The sequence below is a fragment of the Poecilia reticulata genome, linkage group LG9 (genome assembly GCF_000633615.1).
Source record: "Poecilia reticulata strain Guanapo linkage group LG9, Guppy_female_1.0+MT, whole genome shotgun sequence".
NCBI lineage: Eukaryota > Metazoa > Chordata > Actinopteri > Cyprinodontiformes > Poeciliidae > Poecilia > Poecilia reticulata.
Window position 1 is genome coordinate 30338856 of NC_024339.1, and position 22326 is coordinate 30361181.

Consider the following 22326-nt stretch of genomic DNA (forward strand, 5'->3'; position numbering starts at 1 on the left):
GGATGGATGGATGGATGGATGGATGGATGGATGGATGGATGGATGGATGGATGGATGGATGGATGGATGGATGGATGGATGGATGGGAAAAAATTATTTGCAAAGCAAACTTATTTGCGCATGTCATAAATCTTTTCTTGCTATTCTAAGTTTTTGTTAGTGACTCAAAGTTTTGCTTGTGATTCTCACATGATGTCGTGGGCAGGGCCCAAAATTGCAGCAAAAGATTTCTGATGTGTGGAAATAAAAGTTTATGCAAATAACTGTTTAAGTTCACAAGACAAAAATGAGTTATTTAGAAAAGTTTTTAAACAAAACTTTTTGTTTAAAAAAAGAAATCACTGAAATCACTGCAATTCCAAAAGGTTTGATTACAATTTTATTTTACATTTTAGTTTTTCTTTTTTTCATTGAATAATTGGGGAAAACATTTTATTTCATACTCTGCGAACCAGACCCTAAATTTACTTAGTCTGGATTGAGTTTTTTCCTTCATTAATGACAAACTTTTATTACATACATTATATGACATGGTAGTTCAGGGTGAGTTATTTTTAATTCTAAATGAATATCCTTGATGGACTTTTATTTAAGTGCTTTTCTCCTTGAAGATACATTTACCTAATGCTAGAATAAATGAAATGCGCATTATGCARTTAGAAATTAAATTATGAAATTAGAATACATATATCCATTATGGAAATGATATGTTTTGGACGGGCGATGTGCTCCATGTTGCATAAGCAATACTGAAGAATGACTGCCATCATTAATGATACAGGGAAGAAGCTTTTCAGTTATCTTGCTTTGCTAGCAAAGTCGTTAGCTAGCAGCTAGCTAATAGCACAACAACAACAGCTTAATGTCTGTATGATAAAAATACTGAATCGATAGATAAGAACAGTTTTTCCTCACCTGGCTGTCTCCTCCCGCTCAGTAGTTCTTCAGAGAAAGGCAGACGCAGAGGCCTGTCAGTGTCTGCTTAAACTGCTACTCCGTGCTGAAGCAGAAACGATACATTCAACGTTTTCCGTCATCTGACAAGTGGCAAGTATACTCCACTTTATTCACCAAACCCTGTTCTGTAATCTGGAGTGTTCACTACCTTGAGCTCCGCAGTTAGCCGCCTTATCTCACTGCGCGAGAGACAACTGCGTCATGCGTCATGGGCAAAAGGTCAAAGGTAACAAGGTGACCGGTGTTAAGGAAGAATTATTTGTGTGATTAAATTTAGGAAAAAATCTGGCTCTACTTCTTTCTGTTGATCCCGGGTCCTCTCGCGTGGCCGCATGTGGGCACAGAAACACAACAATTCGTGTTGAAGTCTGTGTTAAGAAATTTAGGACAGGTTCGGAGGAGGTCGGCAATAAAAATGAGTCAACACGCTGGTCTGCTAGAATAAATGTATCTTTTTATTCTGCCACAGATTACAGCAAAGCAATGCATCACATCAAAGYCAACACACACAGATACGTGACGCTATACACTTCATCAAGTATACACGCTCTTACCTTTGACACACGAACTGGAGAGCCAACAGTTCAAGTAGAGCAGCGATCATGTGCGCCGGGCGTCCGCGCGAAAACCCACGGCAGACTCTACCTGAACTTATCAGCTGTCCCTTTTTATAAGCTGATACAAACAATCTTACGTGAGAGGGAGAAACTCAAGTCGTGTCCTGCCACACCACCTAAAAACACGTTATATAGGTGAAACATGTTACATGAGTACAGATTATGATGATCAGACTAAACATTATCGAAGAACACACATTTTAATATTCCCATTTCAACGTCACAGAATTACAGAATTTTAATCCAATCAAAAGAAAGTATATGATAGAACAGGAAACTGGAGAAACACACAGAGACATACATTGATTACCTGAGACAAGACAATATCAATAAGAAATAAGACAATATCGGAGAAAGAGCTGGTGCAGAAGTAAACTAAAATCAGCTTTTTCTAAATTATTTCCCTTGAGCACAAACTTTTATACCTGTAGGTGTGTTTTCCCTCTTTAATATATTCAAATAAGGTGTATCTCTGCTTGCCCAACCAGGACCTGTCTCTGACCCTTTTTAAAGTTAAACTCCCTGCAATTGGTTCACAAGATCAAACACCAGTTTCTCCATTGTCTAAATAAGCTGGAAGCAGACTCTCCGAATTCCTGCTGGTTTATGGATTTCACAGATCAATGTGAAAAGCTAGGACTTCCTACTGATTGTTTCCCAGACAAACAAAGGGCAGATCAGAGATCTTGACAATCTGCTTTAACTACAGGTAAAATAAAGGTCAATAGGCCAGAAGAAGAATAAGAATTTTACAACTATAATTAGGCTATTTCAATCAAGTCATGTTAAATTTTAAAATTAGCTTATTTTAAATTTATTTTCTTAACACTATCTGGCCTCCTGCGGCTCTACAGCCATCTGGGCAAGGAGAAACAGATGAAGGAACCTCACAGGTAGCTGTGAAATTCTGRTTTCTCTCCCGCTCTGCCAGGAACAAACCTTTAATTCTGTATTTTAATTCAATGAAAAGTTATCTCCCTGCGACAGACTGGCGACCTGTCCAGGGTGCACCCTGCCTCTCGCCCGGAACGTTAGCTGGAGATAGGCACAAGCAACCCTCCCGACCCCGACCCCACTAAGGGACAAGGGTGCAAGAAAATGGATGGATGGATGGATGGATGAAAAAGTTATCTCCCGAAACCCAATTTGTTCTTCTGTACTCAGCATCTCCAAGGTTTAGTCCTGATATAAAACCAAAAAGCAATACATAACATCAACAGAAAATACTGGAGTTCAATTCCTGTTTCTAACCTAATATAATATTCAAATAGAAATTAAGACAATCCTTCACCACAAAACTAAGCAATTTTCTAATACAAAACAAAACATTTTCATTTGATTCTAATGCAGTCAAAAATAATACAATTTCAAATACATTCATCATTGACTAAATTAATTCTAACACTAGATAATAAAATTTTCAGTCAGAGCATGCTATCAATAACTAAGGGAAATCTTTTACAAATTAAATGTTTGTGATTTCAAACATTTTATGTTATATTCAGTTTTTTTGCACCATCTCAGATGTTAGTTTTGGAAGACTTCTCATCCCTTGTGAACTGGCTAAGTTCCTGTTTCCCAAGGTAATTTAAATTATACTGTCCTCTTTCTCCCTGCATATGTAAATTTTTGGCCTCTTGTCTTGTGTGATAAGACCACAGGGGTCCGGGCAGAAGCTCTTCTACAGATCTCTTTGTTTCAATACTTACCCAGCAATAGTTTTAGTTTCAAATCACTAACAAAAACCTGTTCAAAAGAGTTTAAACTATATTAAACACTAAAAATAATCATTTTTCCTCAACAGTCCCCCTTTTGAGGTCTGAGATACACACCCCTCAAATAAATTGATTAGGCCTTCCAACAGAGGAACAGAAATATTCAATACACTAAAATAACTAAAACATTGGCCTTCTTATGCAGTCCCCCTTTTTAAACAGACCTCTCAGCTCTATATCCCCCTCATTTGCAGCACCACGAAATAGCATCTGATAGGAGGCAGAGCAGGTGGTCCACCGCTTCCATGACCAGTTTTATGTATCTCAAATTAAACTCCTCAATCTCTGCCTGTAGATGATAGATTTGTTCTGTCCGAGAATTTAATACTCACCTGAAGTATCGCAAAAATTTTTAACAATCTTCAAATTAAATTCAAAAATACCTATTAGCCTTATAAAAATCCTATAACTCAATTATTTCAGAACAAGCAAAACACATTACAAATCATCACCCAGAAATTATAAAATGGAAAAATAACTGAGGTACATAAAACTTACTAAAGATGGCCACTAATTACAAAATCAATAATGATCATAAAAATTACAATCCTTCAACAGTATAAAAAAAACACCAAAAAGCAATGCTGTGGAGGAAATAGAAATTGGAACACATAAAAAACTACAAATGTTTTTTACAGAATTCAAAAATAGAGTCTTAGAGTTCGTGTCTCTTCTTTGATATTCCTCAAAAACAAAATATGAGTTCTTCGTCAGGAAACGATTCAAAAATATGCGAAAAAAAGAAACTAAAGTTCTTTAAGAGTTTGGAAGAAAAGACGAAAATACGCAAAAGAGAGAAGATGTGTTAACGGTGATCCTCTTGTAGCTTGATCCTTTGTGTACCCGTTTCTCCTCGTCGGGTTTACACCTCAGGTTCCCACCTGAGTGTCCGTTGCTCACTGAAAACTAGATTTATTGTGCAAATATAACAGTGAGTTTAAGGAGAGGGTGCAATCTCCTTTTTTCTCAATATAAGGACACCGGAAACAGGATTATTGTGCCTGTCCGGGCCTTTTAAGCCTTGAATTCCAGGAAATTGAAGTTTGTATTAAATATCTGTAATACAAATATAACCATTTGAGAAAAAGTTAGGAAATAATACCAACATAATACCAATACCTCATCACTTCTATATATAGAAATGATGAGATATAAAGATGACAATATAAATAAATAACAAGCATGCACATTTATAGATTATTTATTTAATCAATAATCAATCAATCAAATTTTATTTGTATAGCACATTTCAGCAGCAAGGCATTTCAAAGTGCTTTACATAATTAAAATAAAAACAGCATGTGACATTAAACGGTGAGAAAGATTTAAAAAAAGATTAAAAACATTAAAACCCACGTCCCTTTTAAGGCTTCAGTGACATTTAACTGGGACTCTAACCCTCTGGGACTTTAGTCAAAAACACTGTTTGACAAGGACTCCAACCTCTAGGTTTTTAGTTGAAACGCCGTCACTGGGACTCTAAACCCTTTAGGACTTTTGTTAAAGGTCATTTAACTGGGACGTTTTCCGGGGGGGCTTTACATCATTAAAACATAAACAGTGAGAAAGAGAAATAAAAAGAAATTAATAAATGAATAAAAAGTAAAGATAAAAACATTAAAAACATCGAAGACATCGAAACCCACACTCTAACCCTAATTTAGCCATAAACAACTCTAAATAAGATCTGTTGGAAATCTCACATAAAATATGTCCAATCTAAAATTGTAAGAAGTATTGCAGTTCTTTCTAATGCTAGAAAATATTTAAACTCCTCTGCCCTATATATTATGTACTGTTCACTTATCTTACCATATCTACGTTACTGTGTGGAAATTTGGGGCAACACTTACAGAACGTCACTTCAATCAGTATGCACATTGCAGAAAAGAGCCATCCGTTTAGTTCATAACGCTGATTTTTATTGTCATACCCACAATCTATTCATAGATTCTAAAGTCAGAAACAAAATATTGCCAGAAAATATTCAAAAATTATTTTGAGTGGGGGGATATGACTATAGAGAAAACCTCAACTTCAGAACTTTGAAGGCTCGAACAACAATGAAAATAATGTGCATTTCTGGTGTTGGTGTGAAGATCTGGAATAAACTCTCTAAAGAGCTGAAGCAAAGTCCAAGCATGAGATATTTTAAGAAAGGTCTCAAAATAGCTATTATTCAAAGGTACAAGGAAGAACAAGGGGGATAATCCTGGCTGGGAATTAAAACTCTAAGTATGATTTCATCAAGTGGGTGCAGGTCTGTGCAGGTGTGGGTAAATGTATAAAGGTATGTAAATAGTTGTGTATTTTGTATATAAGCAGATGGGTGTGTATATGGGTGTATGTATGTATGTGTGTATAGGTGTATGTATATGTGAATATGTATATATGTATGTGTACAAATGTGTATGTGTGTGTATGCAGTACTTTCATTTGGCTGAGGAAATATTACTACAATTATTATTTCATTTTGTCAGGAAGGATATTGGAAACTGAAAATAATGTGATAAATTACAGCTGGAAAAGGGGTATGATTAAATAAGTTATACTTCTTCATACTCCTTTTCACCGATGTGATGTGTCTTCAAGAAATTTATTATGTACTTTGTGTTTGTTTTACACTGCCGGTGAAAGGTCTGTCTGAAATAAATGACTAAATTACTAAATTACTTAAACAGGTGGGTTTTAAGTTGGGATTTAAAGGCACCCAGTGTTTCAGTTGTTTTACAGTTTTCTTGAAGTTTGTTCCAAATCTGTTGTGCATAGAAACTGAATGCTGCTTCTCCTCGTTTGGTTCTGKTTCTGGGGATGCAGAGCAGAACCAGAACCAGAAGATCTGAGGGGTCTAGACGGTTGGTACAGTAATAACAGATCTTTAATGTATTGTAGTGCTAAACCGTTCAGTGATTTATAAACTAACAACAGTATTTTAAGGGTTTTCCTTTGAGCTACRGGGAGCCAGTGTAGGGACTTTAAAACTGGTGTTAGGTGCTCTATCTTCCTGGTTTTAGTGACAACGTGAGCATCAGCGTTCTGGATCAGCTGCACCTGTTTGATTAATTTATTAGTCAGACCTGTGAAGATGCTGTTGCAGTAATCAATGCGGCTAAAGATAAACGCATGGATGAGTTTCTCTAGATCGTGCTGAGACATAAGTCCTCTAATCCTGGAGATGTTCTTCAGGTGATAGAAGGCCGACTTTCTGAGTGTCTTAATGTGGCTCTGAAGGTTCAGGTTCTGTCCATCACTACTCCCAGGTTTCGGGCTGATCGCTGGTTTTTAGTTGTAATAACTGAAGCTGTGCATTGATTCTAGTTCGCTCCTCTTTAGGTCCAAAGATAATAACTTCAGTTTTRTTTCTGTTCAGCTGGAGAAAGTTTTGGCACATCCACACATTTATCTGTTCTTGGATGGGTTCAGAGTCACCTAGTGACATCGTGATGTAGAGCTGTGTATCATCTGCGTAGTTATGGTAACTGATCTTATTTCCTGTTATAACCTGAGCCAGTGGGAGCATATAAATATTGAAAAGAAGGGGTCCCAGGATTGAACCTTGGGGTACCCCACATGTGACCTTTGACCTCTCTCATGAGAAGTTTCTGATTGAAACAAAGAAATCCTCGTTCTTTATGTAAGATTCAAACCAGTTGAGCACTGGACTGGAGAGTCCGACCTAACTCTTCAGTCGATTCAATAAAATGTCGTGGTCAACAGTGTCGAAAGCTGCACTGAGGTCCAACAGAACCAGCACTGTGGTTCTCCCACAGTCTGCATTTATATGGATATCATTGAACACTTTTACAAGGGCCGTCTCTGTGTTGTGGTGAGCACAAAAACCAGATTGGAAGGAGTCAAAGTGATTCATTATTGTTAGGAAGTTATTTAATTGTTTAAAAACTGCTTTTTCAATAATTTTGCTGATGAATGGGAGGTCAGAGGTCAGAGGTCGGCCTATAATTCTGCAGTACTGATTTGTCCAGATTGTTCTTTTTTATCAGTGGTTTGATAACTGCTGTTTTCGAAGTCTGGGGGAAAACACCTGAAGAGAGCGATGAGTTACTATTTGGATCAGATCATTAGCAACAACAGGCAAAACTTTCTTAAAGAAATGTGTGTGTAGGACATCCAGACAGCAGGAACTGTAGCTTAATTGACTTATAATTTCTTCTAGGGTTTTATAATTTAGTAGTTGAAATTTTGTCATTGTTCCTGTATTTGTTTTGTTTGGGCACAGCATTGGTACTGGCTTTGGAGTGGATGTGCAGATTAATCCTCTGATCTTTTGAATTTTCTCTGAAAAGAAACTAGAAACCTTGTTGCAGGCGGCATTAGATTGAAGTTCAGGTGGCAACGTCATCGGAGGATTTGTGAGCCTGTCAACAGTGGCAAATAAAGCTCGAGTGTTGTTAATAGTTTTGTTTATGACATCTGCAAAGACAGACTCTTGCATGTTTTAGTGTTGTGTGATAGTTACGTAGTCTTTCTTTGTAGATGTCATAATAAACGTGCAGTTGAGTTTTACGCCATTTCCGTTCGGCAGAGTTGTCCTGCAGATTGAACTGTTTGTGCATTTCTCCATGGAGATTTCTTCGTCCCAGTCACAACTTTCACTTTAATGGGTCATCTTAATGGGCGATGTAATCAATGATATCTGAAAGTTTGCACTGAAAATCATCTACCAACTTATCTACCTCATTATAGCTTAGGGGCGAGGAAGAAGAGTAGATTTGATTAAATGTTTCTGCTGTGTTTTCTGTGAAAGTATGTTTTGTGTTAGCTTTTTGTCCAAGTGGGTTAACAGATAAAGAACTGTCAAAGATAACAGCAAAGTGATCCAACAGGGCGACATCAGTTACAGAAACATTGGAAATATTCACACCCTTACTGATAACCAGGTCCAGTGTGTGTCCATGAGTGTGTGTTGCTTGTTTGACATGTTGTTAGACCAAAACTCTCTAATATGTTAAACAGCTTTTTTGCCCCTCAGTCTTGGGGGTTGTCAACATGAATTTTGAAATCACCGACAATTATTAAACAATCATAAATAATCTATAAACGAGTGGAGAGAAAATTAGAATTAATTAGCTCAGACTTGGGCATAGTAAAGCCTAATGGCTACAGGCAGAAATTATTTTCTATGTCGCTTTGTGGTCCACTTTGGTAAAATGAGTCTCTGGCTGAAGGTGTTCCTGTATCCAGCCAGTGCATCATGAAGTGGATGAGACTCGTCCAAGATGACCTGAATCCTTCTCTCACAACAGTCACTGACACCAGACAGAGTCCAGCTACACTCCAACCATGTCTCTGGCCTTGTGGATCAGTCTGTTCAGTCTGTTTGTGTTCTCCAACTGCAGCCTGCTGCCCCAGCACACCACAGCATACAGGATGGCACTGGTAACCACTGAAAACATCCTCAGCAAGGTACAGCAGATGTTGAAGGACCTCAGCCACCTAAGAAAGTAGTGGCGACTTTGGCCGTTCCTGTGCACAGTGTCAGTGTTCTTTACCCAGTCCAGTTTTATGTCAATGTGGACTCCCAGATATTTATAGTTCTCAACAATGTCCACACTGATCCTCTGGATGAGGGTCACCAGCATCCTGGTCCTCCTCCTCAGATCCACCACCGGTTCCTTAATCTTTGTCACATTGAGCTGCAGGTGGACAACTTTGTCACCATATGACTGAACTCAACTTCATCACCCTCACTGATACAACCAACCACATCTGAGAACTTCTGGAGATGACAGGTTTCAGTGCAATAGCTGAAGTTGGATCTATAGAGCGTGAAGAGGAAGGGAGAGAGGACAGTTTCTTGTGATGCCCTTGTGTTATTGACAACATTGTCTGACACACAGTGCTGAATCCTGTATGCCGGAGGGGATACACATGCATCACAGTCAGTATGCAGGTGTATCCAGTCGGATGTAGTGTAAATGCTCTCATTGACTAGAATGAAAACTGCAACACTTTGCAATACCGTGGAATTTAAAGCAATATTTACTATTAAAAGCTTTTGTGTAGACTAGCGGTTCTCAACGTGGGTGGTACCAGAGGACGGAAGGGGGCGCTGGCGGAAGTTTTTACAAAAAGGGGGCGCTGCGATTCCTTTTGGGGGGCGCTTGGTCTAAGGTAAACTTTACACCTTATATGCACAACAATACCAGTTTAGACTTTGTGCAATTTGGTAAAATTGTAATTTGTAACATTAACTTGTGGAAGTCAGCAGAAAAAGACGAAAAAGTGATTTGAGTCTTGTTTAATTCTCAATGTCTTCCAACAAAAACCAAAAATCGAATGAATAACAACCGTTGGTGTCTTCACACCTCACCTTCTCCCCTTCACAATAAAAGCACACATTCTGGTGTGAAATATATACATTGTATCCTCCACAATATATACATTGTATCCGCCACACAGGCCCCCCCTGAACACACAGAATGTCACAAACACAAAAACCCATAACATGCGAAACAACATCACAAGTATATAAAAAAAAACAGACACACAACGGAAAAACTAAACAGCAGTGACAAACAAAACAATTGAACTACCTAACGGTAACTGCTAGGGAGCTTAATTAGTCGGCCACCACGGCTTCTCTTCACAGGAACAGGGGTTGAAAGTGAAAAAGACTCTCCAGATCGACTGCTACTGAACTGTCCACCTGAGGGGAACAAATCAGCTGTTGGGGAAGGACCCGGAAGAGTGGGTAAAGAAATTGGGGGACGACTACGGCTAGGTGGCTGAGCCAACTCAACTGGGTCCCCTGGTAACACGTGAGCTGGCTTCAAATGGTCCACAGAAATACTCTCCTGATTACCCCCCAACTCCACCAAAAAATCTTTAGGTCCCCTCTCCAAAACATGGAATGGACCATCGTAAGGAGGCTGAAGTGGTGAGCGGTGTAAGTCATGGCAGATAAATACATACTTGGCAGACATTAGGTTCTTTGGCACAAACACCTGTGGAAGGCCGTGATGTGCTGCTAACGGGGCAAAAGACCATTGGCTTGCGGATGGTAGGCAGCAGTACGGTGGAGTTTAACCCCAAGGCTCTCTGCCACTGCAGTCCACAACTCGGAAGTGAACTGGGGACCTCTGTCAGAGGTCAAGTCCAGTGACACACCAAACCGGGACACCCAGGAGGGGCTAAATGCTCGAGCCACATCAGCTGAAGTGGTTGACAGCGGAGCTGCCTCCGGCCACTGAGTAGTTCTGTCCACCATCGTCAGGAGATAGGTAAAACCTSTGGAAGGTGGAAGCGGCCCCACTAAGTCCACATGTACATGTTCAAACTTCCGTTGCGGAACAGGAAGTGCTCCAGTGGAGCCTTAGTATGCCGTTGGACCTTGGCATGCTGGCAAGCCAAACAGGAAACCGCCCATGTCCGTACATCTTTACGGAGTCCTGGCCACACAAACTTTGCCCCTACCAGTTTAACAGAAGCTTTGACGCCCGGGTGTGAAAGGGAATTAACTGCCTCAAAAACCTGCCGACGCCAACTAGAAGGGACCAAAGGTTGAGGTTTGCCAGTCGAGACATCGCAAAGAAGGGTTGCGCCACACTCATGAAAGAAAACCTCCTCTAAATGCAAACTGGATTCAGCTGCTTTAAAGGCCAGAATATCCTGGTCGGTCAGTTGGTCTGTGGCCATGGTGAGGTAGTCTACACCTAAATGCACAGAAGCAACCCTTGCTTTGGACAGAGAGACAGCCACCAGATTATTCTTGCCAGCCACATGTTGAATGTCAGTGGTAAACTCTGAAATGGCAGACAAATGCCGTTGTTGCCGAGCCGACGACGGTACAGAAACTTTTTCCATAGCAAAAGTGAGAGGCTTGTGGTCAACAAAAGCAGTAAAGTCCCTGCCCTCCAACATGAAGAGGAAATGGTATGTTGTCCAAATAGACAAACAAAACCCTGCAGGACCGAATCCATAAGCCACTGGAAAGTCTGCGCCTTTAAGACCTCAAAAAGACCAAAAGGCGTGATTACTGCGGTATGAGGTACATCTAAGGGATGGACTGGAGCCTGATGGTAGCCTCGCACCAAGTTCACCTTAGAGAACACGGTTGCTCCAGCCAGGCGGGCAGAAAAGTCCTGAATGTGAGGAATTGGGTACCTGTCATTACTGGTTGCGTTGTTAATCCGCCGAAAATCCCTACAGGGTCACCAACCCCCGTCTGCTTTGGGAACCATGTGCAGCGGAGATGCCCATGGACTTTTGGAGCGCCGTACAATGCAAAGACGCTCCATGTTTGCAAACACCTTCTTCACTATCGCTAACTTAGCGGGGTCTAGGCGGCGCGGTCGCGCAAAAACCAGTGGACCGACTGTAGTTATACAATGCTCCACTCCATGCTTAGCCACGGTAGCAGAAAATGTGGGAACTGTTACAGATGGGAACTCTGCTAACAGACGCTGATACTCATCACCTGTGGCAAGCATGTTGGCGAGAGGTCGTTGGCTGGGACCGCCAAGTTTACAGGGGTATGTATCAAAAGACACAGCATCTATTAAGCAKCTATTRGCAACATGCMCCAATAACCTAAAAGCACACAAAAAATCTGCACCCAAAATAGGTAAAGACACAGAAGATATCACAAAGTCCCACTGAAACTGACGTCCGTTGAAACACACAGTCACCAACCTCGAGCCAAAAGTGCGAATCGGGGTGCCGTTAGCCTCGTCCAGTGGTGGTCCGTTACTTTTGCACAAAATGTCCGCTGCCGAAACTGGCATGATGCTCCGCTGTGCACCCGAGTCCACCAGGAAACGCCGACCCGAGACCTCATCCATGATGAAAAGCAGCTTGTCCGAACTGCCGGCACACACAGCTGCTAGCGAGCGCCGACTCTGTCGTTTCCCTGACGCATGAACGAACACGGAGGACTGCAGCGCTTCGCCTTCACTCCGAACTGGCGATGGTAGAAACAGAACGTCATCTTTCCGTCGCTCTGTCACCGCAGCCACGGCATCAACAGGCTCCATCTCTCCTTGAGTCAGAACTGGTAGAAGTGCATTCACACTGTAGTGCCTGGAAGCCAACAAAATCCGGTCCGCTTCTTCAGCCAGGGAGTGATAATCCTTGGTCCGGATCAGCGGGGAGCTGGCCAGCGCGGTGCGAACAGGTGGAGAAAGCTGGTGCAGAAACATGTGTGTAAAAAGGGAAGAAACATCTCCTGAGCCAAGTAATGGCAGCATGTTCTCCATCAGCTCGGAGGGTTTGCGATCCCCCAAGCCATTCAGAGAGAGCAAGCGATCGGCCCGCTCCGCGTCTGACAGTTGGTAGAGCCGAAGCAGATTCTCCTTGAGAGCGCYGTATTTGTTAGCGGTTGGTGGGTTCCTCAGCAGACCCATCAGACGGCGYGTTGAAACGGAATCCAACGCAGCATCTACATGGAAGTACTTGATCTCATCTGTGGTTATCCCCCGGAGATGGAACTGGGCTTCCACATGCTGGAACCATGGTTCTGGGTCGTGCTGCCAGAACTCTGGAAGCTTGATAACAGCAGCAATAACAGAAGCGGCGGTTGGCGCAACGGCCGCCTGGCAAGAAACATGGGAATCCACAGCTGGCAGAGAAGCGGCAGCAGCATCTGGTGAGTTCTTGTTAAAAAACATGTCCAGATGTTTGCAGACGTTCAGGGTCACCAATGTGGAAGTGACCCCGAACTTCTACAGAAAAAGACAAAAAAGTGATTTGAGTCTTGTTTAATTCTCAATGTCTTCCAACAAAAATTGAATGAATAACAACCGTTGGTGTCTTCACACTTCACCTTCTCCCCTTCACAATAAAAACATACATTCTGGTGTGAAATATATACATTGTATCCGCCACAAAATCATGCTTTGCTGCAACGGTATCGATGGCAGCTCTCCTTCTATTCAGTGTTTGTAGCTTCTTGGCGCAGCTCCGTTCTCCTGCTACTAGCTGTGATCAGGGGTGAAAGTAAGGGGGTACGGTAGGGTACTACTGCGTACCCCTAAAAGATTTAGTGGGGGTACGCAGTACCTGCAAGAGAGGGGAGCTGTAAAGAATCGATGGGTTCACTGTGCAGCCGTGAGTGCACCTACTAATCAGCCGTGACTGATTAGTTTTTCAAGAACAATCTAAAACACGACTTAATCAGTTAATAAATAACTTTTTTCCCATTTCATATTGTTTCTTAACTGTTCGTGCTTTGCTAGAGCAGTCTGATAGAGTGGGGAGAGTGAGTCGATCTCAGCATTAGGTGACAAACTGTACGCTGCCCAGACGCTGAGACCAGCACGTCCTCCTCTGGCTTGCTTAAAACGTTCGTAACTTTATTAAAAAACAACAACAAAAATCAACAAAATGTGCTCAAATTAATGACCCAACAACAATAATAATCTCAGCGATTTCAACAAGGTGTTGCGCAATTCTGTGCGTTTCGGTTCCATTATCAAAATAACCAGCAGAGCAGGAATTTAAAATTAGCTAATCAACCATTAAGACGGGACTGGGTAAATCAAACACATAGTGCATCATATGGAAACAAGAGAGTCGCTACTTTATTTAACAAATCATTGGTATTTTCCACTGAGAAAGTCGTTCAGGATAAAATGGGGAGATATGTTTTGGTAACGGGTTGGATGGGGGAGGAGGAGATGTCTATAATGAATCTTTATGCCCCTAATGAATGTGATGAATCCTTTATTAAAGAAATAGCTAATATTATTGCAGAGAATGCTAAAGGCATAGTAATAGTTGGAGATTTTAATGCAGTACAAGACAGCAAAATAGATAGAACACCAGCAGAAACGGGGAGACAAAGCAGGAAAACAAAAATACTCAATAATATGATAACTGAATTGGGACTGGGGGATCCATGGAGATTTAAAAACCCAAGCAGAAAGGTTGTTACTTTCTTTTCTAAAGTTCACAATAGTTATTCAAGGATAGACTTCTTCTGCATTCCTCAAAAATACTTCTATAAAGTAACTGACTGTAGCATTGAATCAATCACACTGAGTGACCATGCCCCAGTTACCCAACAGTTAAATCTAAGTAAGGATACTCCCTTTAGATACTGGAGACTAAATGTATCACTACTTACCAATACATCAGTGATTCAAGAACTAAGACAGCACCTGCTAGAATATTTGGAGATAAATGATAATGGATCTGTAACCCCACCTATGATGTGGAGTGGAGCTAAAGCAGTAATACGAGGAAAAATGATACAGATATCTTCTAGACTTAAAAAACAGCGTACGGAAGAACAAACAAGACTTGAAGACAAAATAAAACAGCTAGAAATTGATCATAAACATAGAGGGGGAAATAACACACTAACAAAATTAAATGAGGCTAGAAAAGAGCTTGATAAAGTCCTCACATACAAAGCGGAGGGAGCCCTGAGGTTCTCCAAACAAAGGTACTATGAGATGGGAAATAGAGCCAGTCGTTTGTTATCCTTCCAACTTCAAAAATCACAATCCGACAGGATAATACACAAAATAACGGATCCCACACGTAAAATAACTTTATTTCACCCGAAAGAAATTGCCACCACTTTTGCTTCTTTTTATAAAAACCTATATCGGGAACCAAACCAAATTAACAATGAATTAAAACACCAAACTGATACATTTCTTGCTAGGCTAACGCTCCCCACTCTATCTGATGAGGAAGCGGCTGATATGATTTCAGATATAAGAGAGACAGAAGTACAGGAGGCAATTAACAAATTGAAAAATAATAAATCCCCAGGGACTGATGGACTCCCAGGAGAATGTTCTAAATGTTTCAAAGATGTACTATTACCAACATTAACCAAAGTTTTTAATTATGCACTTAAAAAGGGGGAACTCTCAAATTCCTGGTCCGAGGCCATCATTTCAGTTATTCATAAGGAATGGAAAGACACAACAATCTGTGAAGGATATAGACCAATTAGTTTGTTTTGCACAGATCTAAAACTGCTGACCAGTATCTTAGCTAAGAGAATACAAAAACATATTAAAAAACTAATTCACCCGGACCAGACCGGATTTATCCCAAACAGACATAGTGCTAATAATATAAGGAGAACCTTGAATGTTATAACGCAAGCCAAAGGAACCAATCAGGAATCAGTTTTGATGCACAAAAAGCATTCGATACAGTTAGCTGGCACTTTTTACATAACACTATTGGCTATGGGCTTTCATCCACAATGTGTGGATGGATAAAAATCATATACACAAATCCTAAATCACGAGTTAGGGTTAATGGATGTTGCTCCGACTTCTTTATGCTTGAAAGAGGGGTCCGCCAAGGAGATTGTCTTAGTCCCTTACTTTTCGCAATAAACATCGAACCCCTAGCAGCAGCTATTAGAATGAATAAGGATGTTAAAGGCATTAGAGATAAAAATACTACTGAACATAATATTTCACTTTTTGCTGATGATGTTTTGACTAATATAAGTGACCCGGTGACGTCCGTTCCCTCACTCATGGAGACTATAGAAGAGTATGGTAAACTTTCGGGCTACCAAATCAACCAATCCAAATCTGAAACAATGGTAATACACGGCCACTTGCCAACAAATTTAACAGATCAATTCAAATTTAAAATATCCAACCAGGGATTCAGATACTTAGGAATTTTCATAACTCCTCAAGTAACACAAAACTTTTTAAAGCTAATTATGGAAAACTAATGGACTAGATCAAGACAGATTTTTTTGAGATGGAACATTCCACCTCTATCGCTTGCAGGAAGAATTGGAACCATTAGAATCTCTTCCAAGACTCCTCTTTCTTTTTCAAACCTTGCCTATAAAAGTACCCATATCCATATTTAATATACTCAATAAATGGCTCTCAAAATGTATTTGGCAAAACAAACGCCCAAGAATTAGACTGAAAATTTTAATGTGTCCAAAAGAGCTTGGGGGACTAAATATACCAAATCTTAAAAAATATTATTGGGCTGCCCAAACCAGATCTTCCAACCCATGACTTTTATAAATACCGTGTTTCCCCGATAGTAAAACACCCCCGATTGTAAGACGTATCAGAGGTTTCAGGGGGGTCGGTTAATATAAGCCGTACCCCGAGGAAACACGGGGGTATTGCCGCCTCCCTCTCATCTAGCTGCGCGCCGCCTCCTGCCCACGTCCGCACCGTCCCCCTCTCCATACGTCACCGTGCCGTCCCCTGCACTTCCTTTTATAAAACTGTTTTGTGGTGGATACAATACTGTTCAGGTTGTTAATAAATGTTAATTTTATGGTTAAAACAAAAAATTAGACAATTTTTTTCCAATATAAGACATACCCCGAAAGTAAGTGGGGCTTTTGGGGATAAAAAAAAAGTGAGACACTGTCTTACTTTCGGGGAAACACGGTACCTACAAATGAGACACTACCTACATAAGCATAAGGAACGGAGAGACTTACAGGTACCTCCCTCTAGTATGGAGCATTTTTTACTTTCAGTGATGAAAGGAAATATAACTACCAGATTTATAGCCCATATTTACAAAATATTACAAGAGGAAACCATAGCTGATACAAAAGATATTAAAAGGAAATGGGAGTTAGAAATGAATGTCGTAATCAAAGATGAGGACTGGGAGGAGATGTTTCAAGAAGGACATAAAATATCGAATAGCCCAACATTAAGAGAATTTGAATGGAAAATCAAAATGAGATTCTTCAGGACTCCTTTTCTCACATCTAGATTTGGCCACACCTCAGACAAATGTTGGCGGGGTTGTGGACTGATTGGAGATTTTACCCATATATTTTGGGACTGTCCAAAAATAACAACCTATTGGAAATGAATACAAAAGGAAATTATAACATGCTTGGGTATTACAATCCCCCTAGAACAGGGCTGGGCAACTCCAGGCCTCGAGGGCCGGTCTCCTGCAACTTTTAGGTGCATCTCTACTTCAGCACACCTGAGTCAAATAATGAGGCCGTTAGCAGGACTCTGGAGAACTTAGGAGGTGATTCAGCTGTTGGATTCAAGCGTGTTGATCCAGGGAGACATCTAAGAGTTGCTGGACACCGGCCCTCGAGGACCAGGATTGCCCACCCCTGCCCTAGAACCATCTTTAATAATACTAGGTATATTCCAGAATATAATTCAAGATCACAGTAAGTTTTATATCTTAAAAATTGTACTTGTCCTTGCAAAGAAAATGATCACAGTGTCATGGCTGAAACCTCAGCCCCCAACAGTCTCTCAGTGGAAGAATAGAGTGAGGGAGGTGTACTACATGGAACAAATTACAGCAAAACTACAGATGAAAAATGACATCTTAGAAAAATGGTTTCCAATCCAAACACTCATTTCAAACCACAACTAATGAAAATTATGATTGATAAATAGGAGATTTTCACATGTATTTTCCTTCTTTTTTTATGTTCTTTGTCTCTGACTATGGACAAACAAAGCCTCTTATGGAGCACAATCTGTGAAGTTATATATGCAGTTTGTAAAATGTGTTATATGTATGATGTGTTTGATGTGACTTGCAATGAAAAATGTGATTAAAAAGTTCGGAAAAAAAAGACACCAGCCATTGGAGAGCAGAGTGGTCTGTCCTTATAGTGAAAGGCAGGCCACACAAGTAGTACTTAAAATGGCGCAGAGAAAGTACCACCGCCAGCAGCTCCCACCTTGTCACGCAGTAGCGCTTCTCTGCTTTGTTAAAGGCCCTGCTGAAATATCCTGTCACGCTCTCTCCCTCCTCCCCTAACTGCGAAAGGACCCCCCCACGACCCCTACGTTACTTGCATCCATGTCAAGGATGAAGGGGAGAGAGGGATCAGCAGGNATACAATACTGTTCAGGTTGTTAATAAATGTTAATTTTATGGTTAAAACAAAAAATTAGACAATTTTTTTCCAATATAAGACATACCCCGAAAGTAAGTGGGGCTTTTGGGGATAAAAAAAAAGTGAGACACTGTCTTACTTTCGGGGAAACACGGTACCTACAAATGAGACACTACCTACATAAGCATAAGGAACGGAGAGACTTACAGGTACCTCCCTCTAGTATGGAGCATTTTTTACTTTCAGTGATGAAAGGAAATATAACTACCAGATTTATAGCCCATATTTACAAAATATTACAAGAGGAAACCATAGCTGATACAAAAGATATTAAAAGGAAATGGGAGTTAGAAATGAATGTCGTAATCAAAGATGAGGACTGGGAGGAGATGTTTCAAGAAGGACATAAAATATCGAATAGCCCAACATTAAGAGAATTTGAATGGAAAATCAAAATGAGATTCTTCAGGACTCCTTTTCTCACATCTAGATTTGGCCACACCTCAGACAAATGTTGGCGGGGTTGTGGACTGATTGGAGATTTTACCCATATATTTTGGGACTGTCCAAAAATAACAACCTATTGGAAATGAATACAAAAGGAAATTATAACATGCTTGGGTATTACAATCCCCCTAGAACAGGGCTGGGCAACTCCAGGCCTCGAGGGCCGGTCTCCTGCAACTTTTAGGTGCATCTCTACTTCAGCACACCTGAGTCAAATAATGAGGCCGTTAGCAGGACTCTGGAGAACTTAGGAGGTGATTCAGCTGTTGGATTCAAGCGTGTTGATCCAGGGAGACATCTAAGAGTTGCTGGACACCGGCCCTCGAGGACCAGGATTGCCCACCCCTGCCCTAGAACCATCTTTAATAATACTAGGTATATTCCAGAATATAATTCAAGATCACAGTAAGTTTTATATCTTAAAAATTGTACTTGTCCTTGCAAAGAAAATGATCACAGTGTCATGGCTGAAACCTCAGCCCCCAACAGTCTCTCAGTGGAAGAATAGAGTGAGGGAGGTGTACTACATGGAACAAATTACAGCAAAACTACAGATGAAAAATGACATCTTAGAAAAATGGTTTCCAATCCAAACACTCATTTCAAACCACAACTAATGAAAATTATGATTGATAAATAGGAGATTTTCACATGTATTTTCCTTCTTTTTTTATGTTCTTTGTCTCTGACTATGGACAAACAAAGCCTCTTATGGAGCACAATCTGTGAAGTTATATATGCAGTTTGTAAAATGTGTTATATGTATGATGTGTTTGATGTGACTTGCAATGAAAAATGTGATTAAAAAGTTCGGAAAAAAAAGACACCAGCCATTGGAGAGCAGAGTGGTCTGTCCTTATAGTGAAAGGCAGGCCACACAAGTAGTACTTAAAATGGCGCAGAGAAAGTACCACCGCCAGCAGCTCCCACCTTGTCACGCAGTAGCGCTTCTCTGCTTTGTTAAAGGCCCTGCTGAAATATCCTGTCACGCTCTCTCCCTCCTCCCCTAACTGCGAAAGGACCCCCCCACGACCCCTACGTTACTTGCATCCATGTCAAGGATGAAGGGGAGAGAGGGATCAGCAGGAGCAATAACTGGGGCCTCAGTCAGAGTTTGCCGTAGACTAGCGGTTCTCAACGTGGGCGGTACCGCCCCCCAGGGGGCGTTCAGAGGACGGCAGGGGGCGCTGACGGACATTTTTACAAAAGGGGGGCGCTGGGATGCCTTTGGGGGGCGTTTGGTCGAAGGTAAACTTTACACCTTAAATCCACAACAATACTAGTTTAGACTTTGAGCAACTTGGTAAAACTGTATTGTGTAACATTAAATCATGCTTGGCTGCAGCTGTATTGATGGCAGCTGTTCTTCTATTCAGTGTTTGTAGCTTCATGGCGCAGCTCTGCTCCGCATCAGTTCAGCGTAACACCTGCTGATGGCGCTGCTGTGATTCACTTTGCCTGGTATTTATGTAGGCTACATATGTTTTGGCAGTTCTGTGATCATGTCAAAGCAGCAATTTATATTAAAAAGTGTTTTATTTCCTTTTGAAAGCTGCCCGCTATCATGGAAGGACAACACAAAATCGCTCTTATAAACATGTAATTACTAAAATCACAATGCCCTCACTTTGTATCCCTCTGAAAAATGAACCCATTAAAATAAAGAAATCCCTCCATGGGTGATTCCACAATAGAGAGCGTTCATTTTATAGCGTTAACATGGTGCTGCAAGTGGTCCGACATGAAACGGGTGATAGAACAACGGTACCACAGCACTTTTAAATTTCAATAATCAGAATACCGAAATTGTTTCCGTTGTTTTAAAAGGTTAATGTCAGTCTGCCTTTTCCCCATCGATACGTTTCCCGACCGCCCTGCACCTTAGGGAGTTAAAAAAAAACACAAAAAAAACGCCGCGCACATTGCACAAAATTCTGAAACATGAGAAGCGGGCAAAACGGAGCGACGAACTASATGTGAATTATGGCATAAAAACAGAGAATCCGACGCTGAACAGTGAAAAAATCAACACATGATGTGAAACATGATGATTAGGAGGCGCAGCAGGTGATGAGTGAAGATTACTCGTCAATAAACAATAAAATAAATCTAGCAACAGGAAAGAAACTAAAGTGGACGTAGCAATAAACCAAGAGAGGATAATACTAATCAAAGGAATCTAAATGGAAATGAATGAAGAACAAAATGCAAGAATAAACAAAGAAACTAAAGTAAATACAGAGGAATAAACTGGTATGGCAAGACCTTTTGAGCAATACTTAATACAGAGGACTGTATGGCAAGAATAAACACACTATTTCCAGATAAAAGGTAAAATTATATTGTTGAAATGTCATGGGTTTGTTGAGACCATATCTAGTACTGAGAATAAATATATCTTACAGACCATAACAGTAAAGAACTTATCACTTATTTATGTTTTTAATTAGATTTATTTCTTAATATTATTGGTCATGTCAATGTTAATGTCACGAGGCTGCTTTCAATTTGACTCATTAGGATTTGATTAAGAACCAGATTTTTTCTTTGTAATTTCTGTCCAGTAAAACTGTTAATCTATTAATCAACGGACAGGTCTATATAAAGATATAATCCAAGTTTCTGTCTCATATTTGCATGGCATTAAAGGTATCTGGAACTTTTGTTTTTCCACTGAAAAATAAAAGTGGGGGGTGGTGAGGGACCTGGACAGCTAGAGGGGCACTGGCTTGAAAAAGGTTGAGAAACACTGGTGTAGACAGAATGAAATCACAGTATTTCAACTTTTTAAATTATATCTTCATATTGTTGTGCTAAGTGCAAAGCAGACAAGTTACACACCTTGTGTGTTTGACTGATTTTATAAAAGCACAGCATTGCACCCCTTTGTTTTTAAACACTCTGTGGGCAGGGGCATCTCAAACATAGAAGACCAACTGAAGCAAAAGTTTATGACTTTAGTTTGGAAAAATGTGTTAACGTATTTCACTACATCATGGTTAATAGAAACATAATAAATAATCAAATTTGCTTTGCCTGGTTCTGCAGAAAAAACTACAGGATAACTATCCAGCGGCGTACACGTGTTGAAGAGCCTGAATCCATGAAGCACCATCAGTTAAGAGAGGACTCCATAAGATCAAACTTCTCAGCAGCTTAATCCACATTAAGGATGAGTTCCTGACAGAAGATTGTACATGTGAATGTGGATAAAGTTTTTACTGTATTTTTCAGTGATTCCATATCCGCTGCAATTTGACATTTCTTGTTTAGGACAGATTTACTAATTAGAACCTGGGTCTGTTTTAACAGGTATACACCCCAGTCACTTCAGACTTTCCTTAAACACACAAAGATAAAGTTTACTGGTGAGCTGAAGAATGCCCAGGTGAAAAAAAAGTATACTTTAGTATACTAAATTTTAACATACTTTAGTATACTTTTATCGATGTACTTAAACTGTACTATTTTGGAACAACTAATTTTGTGCTTAGTATACTTTAGTAGTATTTAAATAGTATTAAATTACAACTAATAGTATATTATAGTATACTATATTTACTTTTTTGGAACAACTTCAAGTGTACTTAGTGTACTTAAAGTATACTTTTTAAATATCATTTCAGAGCGTTATTATTATATTTTGATATAATTATTATATTTTGAG

General features: G+C 40.2%; 1 protein-coding gene across 1 annotated transcript in view; it reads left to right on the forward strand.

The window, feature by feature from the left end:
* Positions 1-22047, forward strand: part of npr3 (natriuretic peptide receptor 3) — a 120805-nt gene extending 98758 nt beyond the window's left edge. The window contains exon 8 of the mRNA XM_008419278.2: positions 21708-22047. Within this exon, the coding sequence (XP_008417500.1) occupies positions 21708-21819 (112 nt within the window). The 3' untranslated portion in view covers positions 21820-22047. The remainder of the gene's footprint in view (positions 1-21707) is intronic.
* The last annotated feature ends 279 nt before the right edge of the window (positions 22048-22326 follow it).